Here is a 17,685-nt window from a genome sequence, read left to right on the forward strand (position 1 = left end):
CCTTTCCCAACTAACTCCTACCACTGAACAAGTACCAGCTAAACGCCGAGTCCTGTGCGAGGTGCTCTAGACCAGCCGTCGCCAACCGGTGGTCCCTGAGGTCCGAAAGGTTGGCGACCGCCGCTCTAGACTATGAATGAGGGTGATGGGGCTCTGAGAAGGCTAAGGGCCTGGTCATAGGAACCTGGGACAGACCCAGGCTGCAGAGGCAGATCTGACAGAGCTCAGGCCTGTGCTGTGACAGAAAACACTTGGAATGAGGCACGGGCGCTGGACTGTAATCCTGCTCTGTCCCTGCTCATTGTGAGCCCATCGCCTATTTCCCAGAGGCCTTGTGGCAATCCGATGAGATACCACGCAGCTGAAGTGCTCTTCCGAGATTACAGCGAACAGTTCCCAGGCACCATGGGAAGCACTTCATGCACTGCCCAATTTAATCCTTATCGCTGTGTGAAATATGTAATGTTTTACAGACGGGAAAACCAAGGCTTCAAAAGACTAATGCGATCAAGGTCGCCCAACGAGCAAATGGCAGAGCTCCAGTCTTTAACCACGGTGCCAGAGTGACTGTGGGCACATGGCATTAGTTGTTGTCTTAGCTGCCCCTATCTCCGTCCCTGGCTCCTGATTTCCCTACCAAAGCAGATACACTTCACCCAGAAAGACTTCCACGCAGACCAAACAGAACGCAACTCAAGGACATAGTTTCCATTCGTTCTACTGCCTGGTCAGTGCAATAATAAAAAGGGAGGCAGGAGACACAAGTTTAGTCCCAATTACAACATTAACTATGAAATATTATTAATCACGATCCCTTTATCTACCAATGAATACTGAGAAGTCACAATATTTAAGCAAGTAAATGCTTTAAGAACCATTAGATGCCTTCACATCCTTCAGTGAAGGAATAGGGAGTTTGGGGGCTGATTTAATTTGTTACTGTTTCTCTATTACAGCCTTCTGACCCGGTTCAAGAGGCGCAGAGAAGGAGAAATCATTGGCATTCAGAAGCTGAGGTCAGAGCCTACTTACCAGAAGGCCCTCCTGAATGGCTCCGACGAGGAATGAGAAGGGGCCATCGGTCACAAACGGGGTGGACGTGTCCCCTTGAGGACTAGCTGAGTGGCACAGGCGTAGCTCATCTCCGTGTCAATGCTTGCTCTGGTCTGCCCTTAAGGTGCTCTATATTTGCACCTTCTCATTTAATGGCTGAAGACTGTGTGGGTGCGGTATCCTTCATAAAGAAAAATGAAGCAAGCCTTTATGTCTCAGAGAGAAGAGAAATCAGAGACTCTGAAGAGTCAGAACAGCATGTAGCCTCATCAACGAATCCAGGATACGAATCCAGCCAAACGCACCGCTGTTGATGACTTAACCCTTCTTTTCCTCCCAAGAAAGCAGATACTTTCTTATTAGGAAGTAAGTGAATGACAGTGCCTTTCTTTTAGAGATTCAAGTCTAGCATGTATATTTAAAAAGTAGTAATCCACAATTTTTTTTGTGTTTACACATCGCTTGTTAACATCTCCTAACTGATCATGACACTTCAGAGCACTGCAGTATCACTGTTGGTAAGTGACAAAGGTGAATTTTATTTTTAAAATCAGGAAGCCAGTTAGTGGCCCAGATGAGAGCTGGAACTCAGATGGTCTGACTCCTCAAAAGTGCCCTCATGAGAGGATGCTGACAGGAAAGCTGTACCGTGGGAAGGCCTTGACTTGAAATACAGCCGAAAGCAAAGGACAATCCCACAAAGGATGTGAAGCTGGAACTGGTAATACAATCTTGATATTCTAGTCTTGGTTCTGGTTTTTTTTTTTAAGCTTCCTTCAACAAGGGCTTATTAAACATCGACTTTGCACCAGGACTGGAATGGTTGTACAAATTAAGTATGTGCCCAGCAAGGAATTCAGTCTAATGGGGAACTATGCAGGCAGTTCATACGGGGTGACTGATGCCATGATGGTAAGTGAAACCACCATGGGACAAAGGAGGGAGGAGCTTGCCCATAGAAAAGGCACATTCTAGGCAGAGGGAAAAGAACATGAATGGATAAAAGTGGGTTAGGACAAATTTGAAAGGTCTTACCGTATAGACCAAATAGTACCATTCAATTGTTTGGCACTTTTCAGACTCTGAAATATATCATCTTGTTTCTCACGACCACCTATACTGGAAATACAATCGTTCTTCCGGAGTTGAGCGGTCTAAGGTTACTATGTTGTAGAACCAGATTTCAGCAGGACTCCAGCCAGCCGGTCTCTCGCCTTTCCCCTCTGCTACGTCACACAAATGCAGTGATCATTCCCGTGGAGCACCGAGGTCGTCATTCACCTGGAGCACTGAGGTGAGCACTGGGGGTCATTTCCCCAAGAACTGGACAGCTCTGGGAGAAACGCTACGCTCAGCACCTCCCTTGCTCAGCCAGCACTTAGAGCTGGAGGCACAGCTTCCAGGAGAAGAATGAGCTCCTTGAAAACTCGGATTTAATACTGAGAGGCGAACCCAAGAGTACCCTTTCAGGATCCACTTTGGTTTGCCTGCTGAATAAAACCCAACATCCTTTCAACAAGTACTAGAGGACCCATTATTGGCAATTAATGTAAAACATGTCCTTCTCTCAGGGATTGGAGATGGGAAGAAGGAACAACGCTCTCCATTTTGAATTAAAGGGAGTGAGGCAGGAGACTTAGGGAAATGTGGTATTTTCTCCAGAGGGAGGGTGGGGGGTGAGGATCAAATGTAAAACATCCAAGTTTATTCTAATGCTCCTCCCAGCATAGTTGGGACACCGTCACAGAAGTGATCACTGCTAACATGAACATTCTCGGCTACAGTACAAATCCCTCACAACGCTACGCACCGAATCCAGTCTTAGACACATGGTCGGAATAATTTTGCCAACTTCTGTCCACCAGAGGCTCAAAGACTCAAGGCCGCCACAGGTCCTTCTGGAATTGTCCCCCCAAACACCCCCGGAGCCACCACATCTCTCATGGCCCCAGGTGTGTATCCAGGACTCATGTTTGGTGCAAATGCTGGTGACATCACCTGAACAACTCCAAGAGGGGGTTTGCGGTGTGTACTCCACCAACAGGCTGGCCAGGACCCATCTCACTTCCCGGGGCTCAGTCATACACTGTTCCCCTCAGATGTCAAAGTCTGCAGCCACTAAGGAGACGAGCGGTCAGGTGACTTCAGTCAATAACAGGGTGGGGTGGGTTTGGGGCTGAATGCCAGAACTTTTATGAAATCATTTATTAAATAAATTCAGAGGAAGTTTATTTTAACTAGCAGTAAACACCCAAGACAGGACTCCTCAAATTTCTGTTTCTCACTTAGAGCCTGTCACATGAACTTTCCATGTGAAATGTGACTCCAGGGAGTAATGACATGCAAATACCAAAGTATTATGAAACAGCAGGTGCAGCCGCCTTTACTCGGGAGGAACAGTTTGTCTCCTCACTGCAGTCCCACCTCTGGCCATTTCCCATCCTTTTCTGTCCAGCTCTCCACTCCCCTCAAAAGCTCAATCCCGCCTCGGCCGGTTCACCTCTGTTCTCTGTAATCCAGACTTGCCACCCTCAGCTCTGGATCGTCCCCACGTCTCACCACAACACATCATGGCCACTCCCTTCTTAGGAAGGCAGCAGAAAGGGCACCTGACTTGGAATCCAAAGACTGGACTTACATCTTGGTTCTCTTTAACTCCAGCTGAAACGCGCATTTTCTCCCAGTTAAAACAGGGTAACTGTTTCACAGAATTTCCTTAGGAATCCAATGAGATGTCTATACAACTACTGTCACCCCACCAAGTCACCGAAAGGTGTCTGCCCTCGACAACTTGCCCGATCCCTCCGCTCCCACTCCCTCCGATCCACTTCCACACGCAGACTCCATAAAGTATCATCAGATTAAAATACCTTTCCAGTCATCTGTATCCTTTCAAGAGTTAGGGAAGCTCTGCCCCTGCAGAAAAGCTTTCCCACCCAAGCCCTGCTCCAACCCAGAAGAGGCATATATTCTTACCAACCAGTGCTTTAATTAAAGCGTCATGCCCAGCTCTCTGCCTATAGCTTGGTGGGGCTGAGAACTAGGAAACAGCCAGGATTAAATAACTTGTATACCTACACTCACCTTTTGGTTGGTGCTATCCAGTAGGGACACCCATCTCTACTCTGGAATAAAAGTCAGCAAAGTTTTACTTAATCACAAAGTATTTTAGACTTGCGGGCCATGTGGCATCTATTCAGTTCTGCTTCTATTCAAACTGAAAGCAGCCATAGATAATACATAAACGAATGGGCCCGGGCTGTGTTCCAATAAAACTTTATTTACAAAAATGGGAAGCCAGCCTAAGGGTGGTGGCTTGCTGACTCTTGTTCTGGAGCAAAGCAGAATATAGAGTCTGAACTGAAATACAGTTTGTGCTGCAAGAGCAGCGCCCCTGCTGGCATCCACCTCCTGTGCCCACCGGCCTGGGCGTGTGTGAACAGGCTTGATGAGGACAGCCAGCAGGGAAAGAACAGACCACAGCCAGGATCCTGACACCCCACCTTTAAGAGGTAGTGCCAAACTAATCCCATTTCAGAGAACCCACACAATCTCACTTCCTGTTTCTTTCCCATCTTAGAGCCACTCCATGAAGTTATCAAGTCAGCCACCAACTTATTAGAATCCTGCCATTCTCACATTCTGGTCAAAAGAATGAATCCGTTTAGGGGGCTAACGCCCAGGTTTCTATTTGACAAAGATGTACAATAGGCTCTTAAAAAAAATAAGTTACATAAAAATTCCTGGAGACAAAACTCCTATCCAGACCACTCGTCACGGAGAAGACCACAAGCTGAAGGGTACGAGCCACGTACAGAATGCGGCGTAGTCGCTGTCTGCGCTCCCCCCCGTACGCCCGCTCTGGGGGAGCTTGGCTTGTGTGACCCACTGACCTCACACAGTTCTGAGAGAAGCCTCCCTGGGTCGGTACACAACAGACCTGGAGCGAGCCTTCCTCAGTGTCCTCGGGGAGTGTGGCAGCAGATGGCAGCCCTGTGGCTGCCAGCCCACCACTGGCCTGCCTGAGATAGGAGCTCAGAGGAAGGAGGGACCTCCCTGCTCCCTTCCTTTCGGCCTGCAGGGCGGAGCAGGCCTGGGCTTTGATGGAAGCTGCTTCTCAGAGTCACTGCTGTTCAGGTGCCTGCTTAGGAGACGGAGCTGTGGTCACAACAACAGTGGAGACCGCTTTGGAGGAAGTCGAGGCTGTTCCCTGTTGGAGATGGGACGCGGGGACAGTCTGGATGCGCACCTGTTTGCAAAGGGAACGTATGGGCAGCAGCTGGCAAATAGGCTCATCGGCTGGGAACAGCCAGCAAAGGAAAGAAGAGAACCTGGTGTGGCCCACAGTGTGCCCTGGCCTCACCTGTGTGGCCTGGCCCTGCTGCTGGAGCTGCTGCAGCTGCTGGGCAGTGAGGAAGCTCACGGGCTTGTTGCCAGCAATGAGCTTGGTGCCCGCTGGCATGGTGGTGAGGATGATGTTGCGGCCCAACCCACCGAGGCTGTGGACGGAAAGCAGGACAGGGCATTAGCTCCCGCCAGAATCAGGCCATGCACAGAAGGAAACCAGGGGGTCTGGGCCCCTGAAAATCCCAGCATTCTGAAACTAGCGGATGAGATGGCGTTTGTTCCACCTTCTATGCTTCCCATGACGAGCCCAAGGTCCCCAGTGCTTTGGCTAAAACGACCCTGATATCCAGACTTTGATCAGCGGGAGTAATGACAAGGCCCCAGGGAGCTTTTGTCAAGAATCCCTTGCCCCACACAGCTGCCTTGAGACCATCAGAATGATCCCATCACACCCTTTATCCCTGTCCCGCTTCAGTCAGGGCCATGGGAAGCCCAGGCTCCAACAAGCCCTCCTCCTCTGACTTTCCACACCACCGGGCTCAAAAAACGTGGTCTTCCCAGTAGCCGCAGTCCAAACTGCTGCCTGAGCCGCGTCAGTGCCGACCTGTGACGGCACTGCCTGTCCCCTTCCTTGCTTTTTCTTCATAGTACACCTTACCGCCCACATAGTATTTCACTTCATTATTTCGCTCCCCACTTGAAGCCAGCATGGACTTTTGTCTCTTTTAATCACTGCTATATCCCCCACACCTAAAACAATACTGGCTGCTCAATACACCTTGTGGAGCACAACGAAGGAGAGGTACCCAGGGCAAGCCCCAGGAAACCAGCCGCCTTCCTGCCGGCAACAGGGAGCCACCCGGAAGCCCTGCCCTCCCTCCCGATGGCACTTACTTGGCTCCGAGGTTGCCTTTGATGATGGGGGCTGTGACCACACTCTTGCCCTTCATAGGCTGGCTGATCACAGAGAGGGGCACTGTGATCCGAGTCGGCAGCTTCCCCTAGAGAGGAGGAGGAGCCAGTGTAAGGGACACAGATGAGAAGACCAGTGTCTCCTCCAGGGCTGAGCCGAGGAGCCAGCACCAGAGGCTCTCGCCGCCCATGCTCTGAGGGCTCCAGCGTTCCTGAGGTGCGGCCCAGGGAGGCCTCCTGAAACAGCCGTCACATACTGTAGTTCAGGGCTCCTGTGCTACACCGAGGGGCCACCTGATCGCTACCATCTCTTCCATGCTGCCTACAGCAGCCGGCACCACCCACAATGCTGTCGTCAGTATTAAATTTTGTGTTCCTAACCCACAAAGGAGGATGCGTGTTCACTTCCGCACAGAGAGCCGAGCTCCTAGAGGGTAGCCTTACTCATCTGCGTAGCCCCCGACCCGTGGCGCTAAGCAGCTGTCGGAAGCAGTGGGAGCGGGGACAGGGGGGACAGGGGCACTCCGAGTTCACACAGCAGGTGCACAGCTGCTGCTTCGCTGGAACACGGCATGACGTGCACCAGGGGGCGGCCACATTCTCCAGGTGCCTTCTGCTTCCTCCAGAGATAAGAAGGTGAGCGAAGGACACCAAGAGCAAACTCAGCCAAGTGAAAAGCCCAACCCAAAGCTGACAAAGCCCAAGAGGAACTAAAAGGCGGAGAAGGCCAGTCTTTGGGCTTTTGGATGGCTACGGTTCAGTCATTGCATCACCTGCTTTTAGGCGGCCTGGCTTCTTAGCCCTTGGTGGGAAGTAAATTTATGTTCAGTAAAATTCTGTGTAAATCTGATTTTTAAAAATGATTCAATCCTGGCTGGCATGGCTCAGTGGTGGCGCGTTGACCTATGAACCAGGAGGTCACAGTTTAATTCCTGGTCAGGGCACACGCCTGGGTTTCCGGCTTGCCCAATGGGGGCCTGCAGGAGGCACCTGATCAATGATTCTCTCTCATCATTGATGTTTCTCTCTCTCTCCCTCTCCCTTCCTCTCTAAAATCAATAAAATATATTTTTTTAAAAAATGATTCAAGAGGGGTGGTCTGCTAGGCTGCTAAGAAAAGGCACTGGCATGTCGTATGGGCAGCTGGTTCTAAAGTCGGGCACTTAGCGCAGCCCACTGGGAAGCACGGAAAGACGTAAACAGGCAGCAGAATGGCACCTCGGGGTGGACTGCCTTGTGGTTTTCCTTTCTTCAAGTCTTAGTTTCTTAAGAACATTTCAGACCACCAGTACACCAACCGGACATGTCCCTTCCCGGGCCAGCCTCCCGACAGCTGACTAAGAGGCAACACTTCCTACCCCACTGGACGCTCTCTGGTCCACAGCGTGAGACAGAGGTATGTTTACAGTTGTCAGCATGCCAAACAGTTCATTCTTGTATATTGTGTATTAATTACTATATTCTTTTCCATACAAACAACTGTAAACCTACTTCTGCCCCAGCCTGGTTTTTATCCCGATCAATTATAACAGAGTAGATGCCACTGGATAGGAGCTTTCCCTGTTACGAGAAGGATTCGAGGGAAACAAAAGTGGGTCAAGTAAGCCGTTTCCTTTCTTCCTTCTAACTTCTGAGATCTGAGGACCTAGATATTTCCTTTTAAACCACACTCCGTATCAGGGTGTATTGGCTGGTGGTTTTCCTAATGTATATGTCTTCCTTCCTCCATCACTCCGGCTTTTACCCGAATTATTGAGGTTTTACTACAGAACTTGTTTAGAAAAGGGGAACTATGCTTTACTTTGCCCATATAAAATACACAGCAGTGCTCCTGATCTAGAAGCTAAATGGACACAGAAGCATCCAGAAACACACCTATGTTGACATGAGAATTTGGTTTAGGATAAATGTAGCACTTCAAGTTAATGGGAAGCAATAAGTTAGTGATGTTGGAATAATTTGGAAAACATAAAATGAGATCTCTACCACAGGCTAGTCACAAAATTATATTTCAAATGAGTTATCAGCTATACCTTTCTTAAAACTCTGAAAATGTTTTATGAAAATACAAGCTAATATCTTTATAACCCTGGGGTAAGAAAGGCAAAAGACATAAAACCCAGGAACCATAAAAGAAATGTTGATAGACAGATCTAATCAGATAAAATACCTGTAGAGCAAAGGGCTCCATATGCAAGGTTAAAAAGTGACAGAGGGACCCCAGCCAGTGTGGCTTAGCGGTTGGGCGTCGGCCCATGAACCAGGAGGTCACTAGTTCGATTCCAGGGCAGGGCACATGCCCAGTTGCCCGCTCCATCCCCAATAGTGGGCGTGCAGGAGGCAGCTGATCAATGATGTTTCTCTCATTGATGTCTCTTTCTATCCCTCTCCCTTCCTCTTTCTCTAAAAAAAAAAAATCAATAAAAACATTTTTTTTTTTAAATGACAGAGGGGAAGAAAATACTTTCCACACAGAACACCCAAAGATAAAAAGGGTCACTCAAACTATGAAAAAAAAACAGAAAACCCCAAAGAAAACTGGCAATGATTTATCTGCTAGAGAGCACGGCCAGTCTGCTCAACCTCACCACAGACCAGGGAAACAAAACAGAAAGTTGTTTCAGGAGTAAGAGAGTCATATTCAGTCCAAACAACACGTGCTCCCCAGCCCTGGTGAAGCCAGGAGACCTGCTGGTTGGACTGAAAGCTGCCAGTCTTTGGGCTTTTGGATGGCACAACTGGAGTATCAAAACCTCCAGCGTGTGTGCCTCCGTGGCCGGGCTAGCCCCTCGGTTCCAGAAATGCTTCTACGTGTTCACATATGCACACCCAAGCATTCGCTGTCACGCTGGTTTTAACCATGAAAAAGCTCTCTTTAGAAGAAGAGTGATGAAAACACATCCCTTCTATGGACTACCACGGTGTCATAAAGAAGGATGCAGTCAGTATCTGTGGAGGACCTAGCATAACCCCCAAGACATCTTTTTAAATAAATAAGGCAAACCATAGGACAACCTATAGACTAAGGTCTCTCACAGGACTTTTTAACGATGTCTGTATGTATGAAGATGCTCTGGGAAAAGACTAGAAGGACAAAGGCCAAACACCCTCAGATGTTAGCCCTCACGATGGGAGAGGTAGAGGGGGTGAAAGAAACTTTGTATTTTACTCCCTGAACTTCTGGGCGGCTTTAATGTCTTCTAAGAATGTGTGCATGTCTACTTTCCTAAGTTTGTTTGGGTCAAATGGGATACAGACATTTCCGTTCCTAAAAGGAGAAGTCCCTGGTGGAAGGGCTAGCTGTGCCCCACCCCAATGGTACTCACAGCCTGGGACGTGGAAACAACCGTGGTGCTGACGGGCACCTGCCGCACCGTGGGGGCTCCCGTGCCTATGCTGATGGGGGTGCTTGCGGCCCCCGAGGCCACGGCCACAGTCTTGGACACAGCAGCGTTCATGCTGGGCAGGGACACGGCTGACGTGTGAACAGTTCCAGACCCGCTGGCCACCGAGGACCCTGGCTTGGCATGGGCTGCAACTGTGATGGTCTGGCCGGCCTTGGGAGGCATCACGCCCAGGCCCTGCACGATGCGGATGGTGGCAGCTGGCTTTGCTTCTGACGAGGCCACTGTGCTTTTCCCCTTCTGGTCGGCCACACTTACACCGAGTGCGGGCATCAAGCGAAAAGCTGACGCCGAGCCTTCTGCCGGCTTGAGGTCCGGTGTCACTTTGACCACGGTGGTGCCCGTTGGAGTGGACGCAGGGGCACTGGCGGAACTGGCCTTGGCAGGGCTGTCCGTGGCGTGGACGGGGTTGGAAGTGACGTGTAAGGTAGCAGAGATGCCTTTGCCTGCCGTGCCGCCTCCTGTCCCGAAGAGATCCTGGGTCAGTTTGACTGTGGTCACCTGGGACTTGGCCAACGTGGCCATCATGTCCGGTGTGATCCGCAGAACCGTCTGGCCTTTGGCATCTGTGGTGATGGAAGAGGGTGGCAGGCGCAACACATCCTTGCCCTGGATGCGGAAGTTAGTGGCGGTAAGTGGGATGCTATTGCCTGTCTGGGGCTTCACACCAAGCTGCCCCGTGATCGCCACCTGGTGGGGAGAAACAGCACTGACTGAGAGATCCACAGCGCTGCACTGGTTACATGGCAGTTAGGCAAACCTCCATTTGTGTTTCATGTATTTCTCTAGCTTTTCATTTTTAAAAATGATAGTTATTCAGAAAAGAGAACAGTGTAACAAACCCATGTACCTACCACCCAACTTCAAAAGTTGGAATATTTTTAAGTAAACTGATAGCACTTTGCTGATCAATACTTCTGTACATATCTCCAACCTAGAAAAGAGCTTTCTAAATAAAAATTAAAAAACCACACCTATTATTACCTAATAATATATATTCACTTTTCCGCTACCGTCCTAAAAAGGTCTACTTAGGGGTGTGCCAGCCTCCACGTGGAGAGCAGCAGCGTGGCCAAGCGCCATGTGTAGTAATCGCAGCCCTTCTGGCCTCGGGGACTTTCTCTGTCACATGAGCCATTGTCCCCTCTCTGCTGGACCACCACCATCCGGGAACGCATTTCCCATCCTAGACCACAGACCCTCGCTTCACCCCCATCCCCCTCTCCAGCTCCACTCCACTTGCATCTCCACTGCAGCTCCAGTCCTCTGCTCTCTTCAAAGGCAAAATTACTCTAAAAAGTATCTACCTTCACATCTCCATTTCCTTGCCTTACGTACGTTCTCTTGAACACATTCCCAAAAAGGCACTAAGCCACTGGACCCAGTCATTTCCTACCCCCAGGCAGTGTCAGTTCCCAGGCCTCCCATCACTCATCTCACACGCCTGATGCACGCGCCGACTTCTGGAGCACCCCTCTCTCTTGCCTTCGTCTTGCATCTGGGTTTCCATCTCAGAGAAAGATGTCGCTATCTGCTCAGTCACTCTGGCCAAAACCCATGGCCTCTCTTCTCCCAGACCCCACAAACCACCAGAAAATCACACTGACTCTACGTTGAACCCTACATTCAGAACCCAGCCCTTCTCACCCTGCGATGACCATTCATAGGAGGCCAGTGTTACCTCTCACTGGGACCACTGCAACGGCCCCCGACCTGGTCTCCCTGCTTCTGTTCTTGCCCCCTAAAGTCCACTCTACACAGCAGCCAGGCCTTTCTTTAGTGTAAAACAAATCGGGTCATTCTGAGTCACAATCTCTCAATGGTTCCCCATCACCTTTGAATTAAAATCAAAGTGTGACACGACTGAACCAGCAACCTTTCGAGAAACCATTTTCCAACACTTCTGCACTTGCTCACGAGGCCTCAGCCACACGGGTTTCCTGCTGGTCCTCAAACAGGTTCCTGACTCAAGACGTTTGCACTTGCTCTGCCCATTCCTGGCATGGCTCACCTCCAGCTGTCTGTAATACAGCACACTTTCCACCTCACTCCTCTCAAACGCCAGCTCCTCCAGGCCCCTGATCGCCCCAGCTGACAGCACATGCGCTATCCCTCCCCTGCTACTGCTGTTCTCACCGCCCACACCTGCCCCTGGGGCGCCTGTCTCCCAGCTCCATGGGAGAGTGGGCTCCACGAGGGAGGGACTTTGCGCAACACACCACTAAACCCCCAACACTCCAGACAGTGCCTAGCACACAAACGGTACTAATGAATATTTAATGAAGAAAAATGGTCCTTTATCATTATGTGGTTCCATTTCAGCTATAAAGTGGGGATAAGTGCCTGCCCCACGGGGTTCTGAGTATTAAATTATTTAACGTGTATAATATGCTTGGCACAGTGCAGGCACTAGTTGCATTTTGCCCAATTCTTTGAAGCTCAATGGTTACCCTTGCATATTCACAACCACGAAAGCACAAATATATGTTTTTACTAGTAATAAACTGAAACGCTGATAAAGCATGTAAAGTCATCCCCCAGGATTTTAACTCAATCCATGGAGAGGCTCCTCCAAACACAGAAACTCAGCTACTAAACGCTGAATTAGAGGGAGAGGAGCAAAGGAATCCGAGGCACCCGCAGAGCCGGCACTGCCCTTGGTGGGAACGGGAACCTGAAATACCTGTGAACTAAGGGTCACGATCACGAGTCACCGAGCTCTGCACTGTCCTCTGCTCGGGCCGGAAGACGGACCCACCTACCTGCTTGATGATGTTCTGCCCGCTCACATTCTGGATGACGGCGGCTGTGGACGCGCTGGGAGCAGAGCTCCCGGGAGAGCTCGTGGCTGGCTTGCTCGCAGGGCTGGCGGTGGCAGGGAGACTTGTCACCGTGAGTCCTGTCTGCCCGGCTCCCGGCCGCTGCACTGTGGCCGCTGCAGTCTGAGCTTTGACTGGGACGGTGGCCATGACTGTCTAGTTCAGAGCATGAGGCCGAGAGCTTAATTAGAGACTAAGAGGCAGACCAGGCCGCCACCACCCAAGAAGTGTGCCTCTGGAAGTGCTTCTAATGGGACAGCGCTCACGCTCACCACTCCCTAAAGCGACGCTGTGAAGTTCTTGCTTTGGTGCAGCATCTTTAATTTTCAGAATGCCTCCACATTTAACACCTCACTCCTACACCAAGGACAAATATCATACCCATTTTATAGCAGAGGAGACTGAGGCGAAGATAAGACTTTTCTCTAGAATCACACAACTAGCTAGTGGCGTGGCTGAGACTAGAGGCACGGGGAAGGAGCCCGAGATTTCGAATCGCAGGTCCGGATTTAACTCCAGCTCTATGAGGGGCCTAACGTTACCATCCTGGGTAAACCAACCAACTTCTCAGAAGTTCTGATGCTCAACGTGTCAAGTACAACGTACATTAAAGTACATCTCGTAAGAACACTCCCCAGCTGTGGACAGTGAATGAGCTGGAATACACAGCAGCTTACCCTGCCTGCCCACGGGACTCACTGCCCACCCACCTCTGGGTCCGCGGTCCCTGCTTACCTGGGGCATGACTTTGGTCTGCGTAGCAGTGGCTGGCACGCGGATCTGTGGCCCTGCTGGAATCGGTGGCAGTGTCTGTGCTGGCCCCGCTGACTGCTGGCTAACAGCAGGAAGGCCAGGCTGGGCCACCACCCGTACCTGGGGGAGTCCCGCCGAGCTGGAGTGGCTCACGACACGGGCAGCGGCCTGAGAACTCGGCGGCGTCTGACTGGCGGCTGGGGAAAGCATGGTTCCCAGCTGTGGCATCGTTGGCGAGGAGACCAGAAGAACACTAGGAGGGAAATAGGGGAAACAGAAAACAACCAGCTTAGGACACGCCGAGGGGACATGGAGGCACAGAGCGGGAGGAGAGACAGGAGAGCTTACCCGGAGCTGGATTTCGCTGGTTCTGGGACAGTGGTAGGACCACTCTTGTTGACTGCCGAAACGGGTGGAGGGGAGATAGGAGTGGCGGGCAAAGCTGGCGTGGTGGGCGTCACGGGGGTGACAGGGGTGGGCGGCATGCTGGAGTCGCTGAGGCTCATCTGGCTCTGCTCAGAAGGGCCGCTGCTGAGGACTTTCAGTGAACTCTCCTTGCTGCTGGACTTCTAGGCAGGAGAGAGAGAGATCCACGCGCAGATTTAACACAGGGGCACGGAGGCAGGCTCAGCCCTGGTTCCCGGTGCTCTGAGCCTCGCCGCCCTCCCTGAAACCACGATGGCAGGCTCTCAGCTGGTCACTTACCACCTTAGATGAGGGCTTGGGTTTCTGCTGAAGGGCTTTTCGGGCTTTCGCTGCCGCTGCTTGCGCTTGGTGAATCCGCTCTGTGAACAAGAGTGAAAAGCGTCAGCGACCGTTTAACCTCAGCACGGTAAGAAGGGTGCTTCCATCAAGAGCCAGGGCCTCGCTGGAGGGCCAAGTCCTGCTCCACGGTCCTGTCCTGCCCAAATGCCAGAGAGAAGCATCATGGAACTGGGGCAGAAAGTCAGAGCATCCTTAGTCTAGCTAGCTAGACACACAGCCCGAGCCTCACACACCAAACTCTTCCTCGCTCCTGTCCCGGTGCAGGTAGATCCACAGCTTGCGCCCGATGTCGTACTTCACGCATGGGTCCTTCTCATAATGCAGCCGATCCAGGGCCCCGCTCACCACTGTGTTCACCTAACAACCAGAACAAAGGGATGAGGTCCTAAGACCTAGGGAAGGTGGAGCAGTCGAGTCGAATCTGTGCTTCACTAACAGCAAGGGTCTTAGGTTAACACTGTTCACATGACACCCTTCTCTCTTCTTCAGTTTTGTTTTTTTTTTAAATTTATGTTACTATATTTTATATCCTCATTGTTTTCCTTAATTCCGTTTGGGAACAAAACAAAAAAATCTCTTCTCCATCCTACCTGAGTGCTGGTGACATCTGGTGCGAGAAACTGGGAGTCCTTGAGCAATTCGCAGATCTCTGCCCGCGTGCCCTCGCCATTAGGCAGCCGAGCTGCGGCATCTCGAACTGATGGCGTCGGAAAATGGAAAGTCCAAGAGTCAAGCAGAGCTACTGCTGGGGACACCCTTCCCTCCTTGCTCTGGGGGGTGACATGCCCTAAGGTGTCTTCCACACTCAGCATTGGGTGGACACTGCCCTCTAGGGGCCGTTCCCTACGTGTACACTCTTCACACCCAGCCAAGACTGAACATGACACATAGGACTATACATTGGTAACAAACCATACACTGGCAGTGCTGTGATGCTGTAACAGACTTAGATATGTTCATACCACGTTACAGCTGCTGCAGACGACTCCAAATACCATTTCCATGCATCACTATTTGGAAATTACAGAAGGTGTAAGACCTGCTGCTAGAGCTTATCATTTTACAGGGGTCCTCAAACTATGGCCCGCGGGCCACATGTGGCCCGCCGAGGACATTTATCCGGCCCGCTGGGTGCCGCTGCCTGTCCTGCTTAGCAGCCTACTCGTCCCGGGCCCGCAGTGCGCATAGGAATTTGTTCATAGTTTTTTTTTTTTTAAACTATAGTCTGGCCCTCCAACCGTCTGAGGGATAGTGAACTGGCCCCGTTTAAAAAGTTTGAAGACCCCTGAATATAAAGATACATATATTTCTGCACGAGAAATTTGTTTTAATATTTTGACAACTATTTCAATATGATTAGTTTCTCTTGTAACTCTATGCATTTTGTTTTCTGCATTTAAAGCATAATTCTGAGGAGGGTCCATAGGTTTCACCAGAGCCAAAGATTCATGACACACACAAAAAAGGTTAAAAACCTCATCTTGAAAGGAACCACAGTCTGGAGGCAGCAAATTCCTACACCTGAGCTCGTTATTTTGCTGGCCTGGAAACTTTATTCCTGAATAAATTGGAGCGCATCCTTAAGAAAAGGAACAGATTCCCGATAAGTCTCTGGGGGTAGAATGCCCCTTCCCAAACACCAAAGCTTCCTAAAGCTGCGCCGACCCGCAAAGCTCTCCTGTGTGTGGTGGGGGGCGGGGGTGAGGAGCACAGCTGCCTGGAGAAGCAAGCGGTCCTACCTACCGAGAGAGAGGATGGTGACGTAGGCGGGCCGGTCCGAGCGCAGCAGGGAGTGCTCCCGAGCCTTGTTGAGGGAGGTCTCCTTATCAAACACGCCCTTCACGGGCCCCACCACGGACTCGAAGCCGTGCATCCGAAAGGTGAACGCCTTGTGGGGCTGGCTGTACCTGTAACGCTCCTATCAAGAGGAAAGGGCCAAGCTCCTAAGGCAGAAGCAGTGGGGTTCCCTCCAGCGCTCCCACCCAACCAGGAGAGAAGGAAACAGGCTATTCCACTAGGACTACTGAGCCGACTCCAGTGGGAAAGGGATGCTCCCCAAAGCCCTCCTCACTAGCAAAGGGACAGGAAGGTCAATGTAAATGCATTTTGCTGTCTGGAAGACAAGGTCATTAAAACACCATTTCTGCCCCTAACAAGCAGTCCCACCAGCAGGTATAAGGTTAAAGGTGTGAATTTCCTCCCGAACGCGGGCCCAGGGAGAGCCTCGCCACACGGCCTCATGGCACAGAGATCCCCTCTGGTCGGGCTGCTTACCTGCTCCTGAAACACTCGTTTCTCCTCCCCAGTGCTGGGCCGCACCACATAGTCAGTTCTTCTAGAACATAAAGAATTTGGGCAATCTAAAAAAAGCCGAACTCACAGAAAGAAGCAGGGAGTAGAATGGTGGTTACTAGGGGCCGGTAGATGGGGAAACGGAGAAATGCTAGTTAAAGGGACAAACTTCCAGCTATAAGAAGAGTAAGGTCTGGGGATCTAGCGCATAGCACGGTGACCACAATTTATAACACTGATTTATACACTTGAAAGTTGCTGAGAGAGACCTTAGCACGCACAAACATATACACAAATTGGTAATTCTGTGAGGTGATGGGTGTGTTAACTAACCTTACTATGGTACTCATTTCACAATCTATGCATATATCAAGTCAACACAGTATTATATGTCAACAGCATCTCACAAAGGTGGGGTAAGAAAAGAGAACCGTAGCAGACGGAGAACGGTCACATGAGATGCTGTGATATGAAGGGCTCAGGGCTAGAGGCCAACAGGCCTAAATTCTAGCCCTGGTCCTGTCCCTAACCTCTGGCCAGTCACTTAGCCACGTGCCTCAATTTCTTTTTAGGTGAAGTGAGGAAGATGGATTGGATGAATCACGCTCAAATGGGAACTGAAGGAGGGGAATTCGGGGGGAAAAGCATGCCCACCTACAAGGCAGATCACATCCCCCTCAGAAACCCTGCTGTGCATCCCCACCCTGACCCAGAATCCTCTCCTCAGGGAGCCTCTCTGAAGGACGGGGGTGGTGCCCTCAGGTGTGGTGGGGCAGGTGAGAACCCGTGGGCCCCCAGGATCTCTCAAGCCCACGACAACTCTAACATGCTAAGGACCATGGCAGTAGGATAAACCAGGTTTCAAGGACACCCCCGCTGTTAGTTATACTCACACCCGAGGAACAGGCGTGGTGGCATCGGAGCTGTCCTCGTTTTCTGGCTGTGGAAAAGGAAAACATGAACAGGTACATGGACTACAGGATCCTGGCTGACTCAGGGCTCTGGACACCCAGTAAGGAAGGCTGACATTTCTGTACAAAGCTTACCTTGCAGAGGGCCTGGTCTTTGGTTTCGAGCCACAGCTGGAAGAGCGCAGCTAACTCCTTCTCGTTGTCTTGGGACTGGCCTGTTAGAAGAATCAAAAGGCAAAAAATAATGAAACCAACTAGAGCATTCCTCGGGATCTCACCTTCTCCTTGCGTGCTGTTATCTGTGAGAGAGGGAACCCGTCAGGACCTGCAGCATTGGCTTTTGCACAAGAAAGCATCTGGCCCGCACGCTCACAATACTTATTACCTGGCCCTACAACGTGTGCCACCACACACGTGTCCCACCTCGGC

At 50.8% G+C, this 17,685-nt stretch overlaps 2 protein-coding genes across 10 annotated transcripts in view; one reads left to right on the top strand and one right to left on the bottom strand.

The window, feature by feature from the left end:
• Nucleotides 1–3,306, top strand: part of TMEM45B (transmembrane protein 45B) — a 33,273-nt gene extending 29,967 nt beyond the window's left edge. Inside the window, exon 6 of one of the 2 annotated variants that reach the window (XM_080650369.1) lies at nt 957–3,306. In XM_080650369.1, the coding sequence (XP_080506495.1) occupies nt 957–1,068 (112 nt within the window). In that variant the 3' untranslated portion in view covers nt 1,069–3,306. The remainder of the gene's footprint in view (nt 1–956) is intronic. The other variant, XM_080650370.1, reaches the window with a different exon arrangement.
• The window catches only part of NFRKB (nuclear factor related to kappaB binding protein), a 30,923-nt gene continuing 16,462 nt past the window's right edge, over nt 3,225–17,685 (bottom strand). For 4 of the 8 annotated variants that reach the window (XM_080650366.1, XM_080650367.1, XM_080650363.1 and 1 more), the window contains exons 14-27: nt 17,392–17,471; nt 17,239–17,285; nt 16,328–16,388; nt 15,797–15,971; nt 14,644–14,750; nt 14,287–14,410; nt 13,994–14,073; nt 13,637–13,857; nt 13,271–13,541; nt 12,479–12,691; nt 9,639–10,406; nt 6,295–6,401; nt 5,417–5,552; nt 3,225–5,302 (exon numbers count right to left, since the gene is read on the bottom strand). In XM_080650366.1, coding sequence (XP_080506492.1) covers nt 5,177–5,302; nt 5,417–5,552; nt 6,295–6,401; nt 9,639–10,406; nt 12,479–12,691; nt 13,271–13,541; nt 13,637–13,857; nt 13,994–14,073; nt 14,287–14,410; nt 14,644–14,750; nt 15,797–15,971; nt 16,328–16,388; nt 17,239–17,285; nt 17,392–17,471 — 2,516 coding nt within the window. In that variant the 3' untranslated portion in view covers nt 3,225–5,176. Of the gene's footprint in view, nt 5,553–6,294; nt 6,402–9,638; nt 10,407–12,478; nt 12,692–13,270; nt 13,542–13,636; nt 13,858–13,993; nt 14,074–14,286; nt 14,411–14,643; nt 14,751–15,796; nt 15,972–16,327; nt 16,389–17,238; nt 17,286–17,391; nt 17,472–17,685 lie in introns of all 8 variants that reach the window. The other 4 variants (XM_080650364.1, XM_080650368.1, XM_080650362.1 and 1 more) reach the window with 2 other exon arrangements.

Source organism: Plecotus auritus (assembly GCF_963455305.1).
Source record: "Plecotus auritus genome assembly, chromosome: 13".
Lineage (NCBI taxonomy): Eukaryota > Metazoa > Chordata > Mammalia > Chiroptera > Vespertilionidae > Plecotus > Plecotus auritus.